Below are 5,083 nucleotides of genomic sequence, written 5' to 3'. Positions count from 1 at the left end.
CTCAAGAACATTTACAGATATGCCTGTATGCCCCTGTCTACACTAATAACAAAGCCTGTGGCACAGTCTCAAACTTGCAGGTTGCTCTCTTCTGTTGATTTCTACAGCTCAATAACTCCCCTCTCTGTACTTAAGTGTTGTCGGTATTTGCTCTGCTCTCATCCTTAGTGCATTTCAGCTTGATTGCTTCCTTGTTTTTCAAACATTCATCCTTCCAGATTCTATTTCCCTCCTCTGTCCTAGAAACTGTTCACAAATTATCCCTTCAACAGAGTACAGTCCTGTGTCACCTGGATGGATTAGTAGTTGTCTTCTGCTTTGTCTAATTTGTCTCTATAGAATAACTTGGTATTTTGCTCAGGTAACTTAGGATACATGAGAAAGAAATACTTTGATTTTTATTCTGCTGACATTAGCTTCGGGGATCCATGCCTTCTCCAACAAGGACAGATTGCCTCCCTAGAGTTATTTCTTTGACTTTTCACTCTCAGAGCAAAGTTAATAGTCAGACAATAGTGTTCAATTCAGAGCTCTTAGGATTCATATTGCAAATGAGAATTTTTGAGGTCTTGTGGTTTCCTATATGTGTGGCTCCCCACTGATGTGATAGAGGACCTCAAACAAGGGCAGCTTCTTTCTCATGGCCTACCCCCAGTACCACTGACATCCCATTCTCCTTGTAAAGGATAACATTGGTCCTATCAATCACTGAGAGTGATCTCTGCTTAACAAAATGGCATACTGCCATGACGCTAGGCTGAGGGGTTGTTATTCTGGAGCTAAACCTCTCTGAGTTTTCAGCAGAGGGAATACAAAAGGAAAAGGCAACGAGGGCTCAGTGGTTTGGATGCTCATCCTTCTCTGCCCTGCCATTCAATCTTTTCCAGGAAGTCTAAATAGATCTTTTCTCTACAGTCAAATGACTGTCATTTGATCAGGCTCTTACTCTTTCTCATCTGTGCAAAGGAAGGTAACTAACACTTGCAATTTTGTGACTTGAAGTTCTTTTGGGAGCAACCCAGAAGGCTTCATTCCTGATCAACTGTGATTGATGTGTCTACACCATCACTCCACACTCAGCTGAAGACAGTCCAGCCATGAAAGGTGTGGTTTACCCTGCACATTGTTATTTACCTAGCAGAAAGCTTGTTAAGGATGTATTAAAGATGCCATATCCAGAATACATTCAGATCATAGATTTCAGTGAGTGATAATTGTTGCTCCCTACTTTAGGAGTGGAATCCCAAAATCTTCCTAGAGGAGGGGAATGAAAATCTAGCATCTGCTTAGATGTCATCTCTGAGCTACATCCCAGGAGAAATGTTTGTAGAAACAAAATGAAAAAAGCAAATAAAATGAGGTTAGTGTAGAGAAAGACAGATGGTGATTATTTGCAGCTCACTCGGGTATGTGCTGAAGGTCAGTGTCCAACATCAGCATTAGCAGGCCATTCCAGAGCAACTCCAGCCCTTAGAAAACACGGAGAGATCACACATATGCACATGTACACACACACACACACACACACACACACACACACACACACACACACACGCTTCTTATGATTCTACCTTCAATTCTCCCAGAAAAGCAGTTTCTGTAGGTGATAGAATGAGTGCAGGTGATCTTCGAAGGAGACTGTGGTTTTCACAGAACTACCAACAACACTGATGCAGGAGCCTGTTAACCCAAGTACTGGAAAGCTCATTCTGTCTTCTTAGGAAACTATGGGACTACAATAACCTCCGTGCTTCTGTTACTTCCACAACTCGACAGGGAGTCGAACATCAGCAGCTCGGTCCCGGCTGCTATGGAGTTTCTTGAGAGAACTTACCTTATGAATGATCAAGCCACCAAGATGTATACTTTCACTCTGGACAGGTAACAAGATACTATGTCCACATTGCCATTTTCTGTGGGTTGAGTACCCAGTAGAATAACATACATTATTACTTTAGAATGGCAAATTCCTGCTTTGCAAATTAGGATCATTTTGGAGCATTTGAGGAGAGCTTCACTGATTTGTATGATTAATATCCTGAAACATGCTGTAGACTGCATAGTTGTTCTGATTCCTTCAACATTATAAGCCATAAAGGAAGCATTAACTGAAGTTTTTTTTCTTCTATGGTTTTTATTACAAAAAATAGGCAAGAACAATCTAATTGTTTACTGTTGCTTTCTTTCAATGTTTAAGTTATAGAGTAAACTGTCAAAATCATATTTAGGAAGAAAAATCATACTTTTCAATAATGGCTCAAACCAGGATTATAGTCATCTCAAGATTAAGTGATTAATGGGTTATCTTTTATTAGTAGATGTACTTGTAATAAATGTAGCTGAATTTCATGTTTTCCATAGTTCTAATTTTTTAATGTCTTTTACAGTGTCATATGTAATAAATATATTCTTTGATTTTCATTTTAAAACAATTATTGATTGAACACATCTATCTTATGTGGTGTGTATATAATGAAAAAATCTTTCTATTCTAGATGTCTGTTTATTTAAAAATGAGAGGCTGATATGAATTGTCTATAAAAAAGAAGTAATTACAGAGTAGATACAGAATAATACTGGGACATTTAATGAGAATTTTAAAAGAAGACATTAAAAGAAGTTATTGTTTACTTGGGTATAAAAATAAGAAGTAACAGAATAAGGTCCAAAAAATTTGAATCACAATAGATCTAAGGGAAATTTTTAAAGAAAGTAAGGAAATGGCAATTAGGAATGTAGCTTAGTGGTGGAGTGCGTGACTAGAGAATTGAACCCTGGGTTCAATTCCAAGCACTACAAAAAAAAAAAAAAAAAGTAGAGAGAGGGGATTTTTTTTTCATAATGAGATCATTGCAAAGTAAAGAAACAGATATGTCAGAATGGGAGCTTTAGTATACATGAGAAGATTCATACAAGTGAAGATACACTTCAAGCGGGTGTTAAGTCTGTAAGTGAAAACTTGAAATAGATGCACGTAGAGAAAATTTTAGAGCCAAAGTCATAATCTAAAATGGTACTGTATTTGATTACATCAAATATATTAAAACTGCAAAGAGGACTTTCCCTTAAGATTATTAATAACTTTGTTTTGCAAATGAATATTCTATAAGAGAGACATCTATTATCACACATTGAGAAAATTTGAGGTGTTAATTACTGATAACATAAATAATAAAAACAAAGCCTCATATGAAGTCTGAACAACATGCTGTTATCCCTAGGAATAGTTCAATATTATTGAAATAACAATAATTCCCTTAAAATAGATTTTTAGAATTCTGTAATACAAGCAGCCAAGAGTTTATAGTAATGGTCTTATTCAACTCATAGGGTGAATGAGGTATGGTTTTCAAGACTTCGTGCTTATAAAAGTCATAAAAATATTCAGCGTTTTCTTGTTTTTCAGGTTTTTTTATTTATTGTTTTTTATATTAATTACAATTTATTTACTTTGTACCCCGGCTGTAGCCCCTCTTTCCTTCCCTTTCAATCCCACCCTCCCTCCCTCATCTCCTCCCTGTCCCTTTCTAAATCCACTGATGGGGGAGGTCTTTCTCCCCTTCCATCTGATCCTAGCTTACCAGGTCTCTTCAGGGCTGGCTACAATGTTCTCTTTTGTGCCCTAGCAAGGCTGCTCTTCCCTCGGGCATTGTGGAGGAGGTCAAAGAGCCAGCCATTGAGTTCATGTCTGAGACAGTCCCTGTTCCCCTAACTAGGGAACCCACTTGGATACTGAGCTGTGTTGGGCTATATCTGGGCAAGGGTTCTAGGTTATATCCATTCGTGGTCCTTGGTTGGAGAAACAGTCTCAGAAAAGACCCCTGTGCCCAAATATATTTGGTCCTTGTGGAACTCCTGTCCTCTCCAGATCATACTAACTCCCCTTTCTTTCATATGATTCTCTGCACTCTGCCCAAGGTTTGGTTATGAGTCGCAGCATCTGCTTTGATACACTGCTAGGTAGAGTCTTTCAGGGGCCCTCTGTGGTAGGCTCCTGTCCTGTTACTTGTTTTTCTCCTATTTCCAATGATCATCCCATTTGTCTCAATGTTTTCTTTTTAAATACAGAGATAAAATTTTGAACAGATTTTTTTTTAATTCCGATCTCTTCATTTGCAAGGCCAGATGGCTGAGTTGAAAGTTGAGAGGATCCATGCTCTTACTTGGTCAGTTTAGTATCTTTTCCTATCCTGTATCCACACCATACTGTGTGGGCTCCCAAATCTATTCTAATTGCCTCTGAGAAAATCTGTATCTTTCAGATCTCTTAGTCCTTCCCCAAACTCTTCCTGTCTCCTTGCTTGTGGACTTTCTTACATTTCAGAGCTTTGCCTCTTAAGAATCTTCTCCCTGTTGCTTTCTTTTACCTATCACTAGCTTCCTAGTTAAATTGTTATATGCTGTAAAGATCCTTAATATTGAAGGAAACCTTTGTTGCCTAATTCCACAGAGGGATTGTTTTCTATAGGTGTTGTTTTGCAATGAGCTACTCCCACGCCTGGTGGCTTATAGCACATAATCTTATTAGTAATAACTTAAGCTGCTCTGGAGGCTCTTTTCTTCTGGTATCTAGGCTAGAAGGTCCAAGGTACATTCACTTATATACCTGGGGTCTTTGTGTTGATTTTTCACTAGAGTCTTTGTTTTTCTTTTATATGTTTGCATCAGCCTGAGATTCTTGAGATGGCAGTTTAGGATAGAAAAAGATCAGGACAGGAAGATAGTAACTGTCATATAGCCTAAGCCCACAGCAGTATCACTGTTACCATGTTAACAGGTTATAGCCAGCCCTAAGGCCTGGATTTTAACATGACAGATATTGCTGGGTGTCATCTTTGTATGTGCTTCACTATAGGACAAAGGGATATTGAGCCTTGTGAGTGCCATTGTCACTAGGGTGCACACTCTCCTTCATCTGCAGTTCTTATTTCAGTGATGTTTCATTGTTAAAGAAGTGCAGTGGAAACATGAAGAGGGATGGATGGTAGAGATAAGCTGCTAGGATCTTTTCCACAATGTGGATGTGCCTCTGTTGATGTGTGTGTGTGTGTGTGTGTGTGTGTGTGTGTGTGTGTGTGTGTGT

The 5,083-nt window shown here is 38.5% G+C and overlaps 1 protein-coding gene across 1 annotated transcript in view; it reads left to right on the top strand.

The window, feature by feature from the left end:
• The first annotated feature begins 1,457 nt into the window (after positions 1-1,457).
• Positions 1,458-5,083, top strand: part of Slc30a8 (solute carrier family 30 member 8) — a 38,772-nt gene continuing 35,146 nt past the window's right edge. The window contains 1 exon segment of the mRNA XM_055626520.1: positions 1,458-1,881. Within this exon segment, the coding sequence (XP_055482495.1) occupies positions 1,811-1,881 (71 nt within the window). The 5' untranslated portion in view covers positions 1,458-1,810.

This window comes from Psammomys obesus, unplaced genomic scaffold, assembly GCF_907164565.1.
Source record: "Psammomys obesus unplaced genomic scaffold, mPsaObe1.curated_primary_1811, whole genome shotgun sequence".
Classification (NCBI taxonomy): domain Eukaryota; kingdom Metazoa; phylum Chordata; class Mammalia; order Rodentia; family Muridae; genus Psammomys; species Psammomys obesus.
This window is presented reverse-complemented; position numbering and strand designations above follow the sequence as displayed.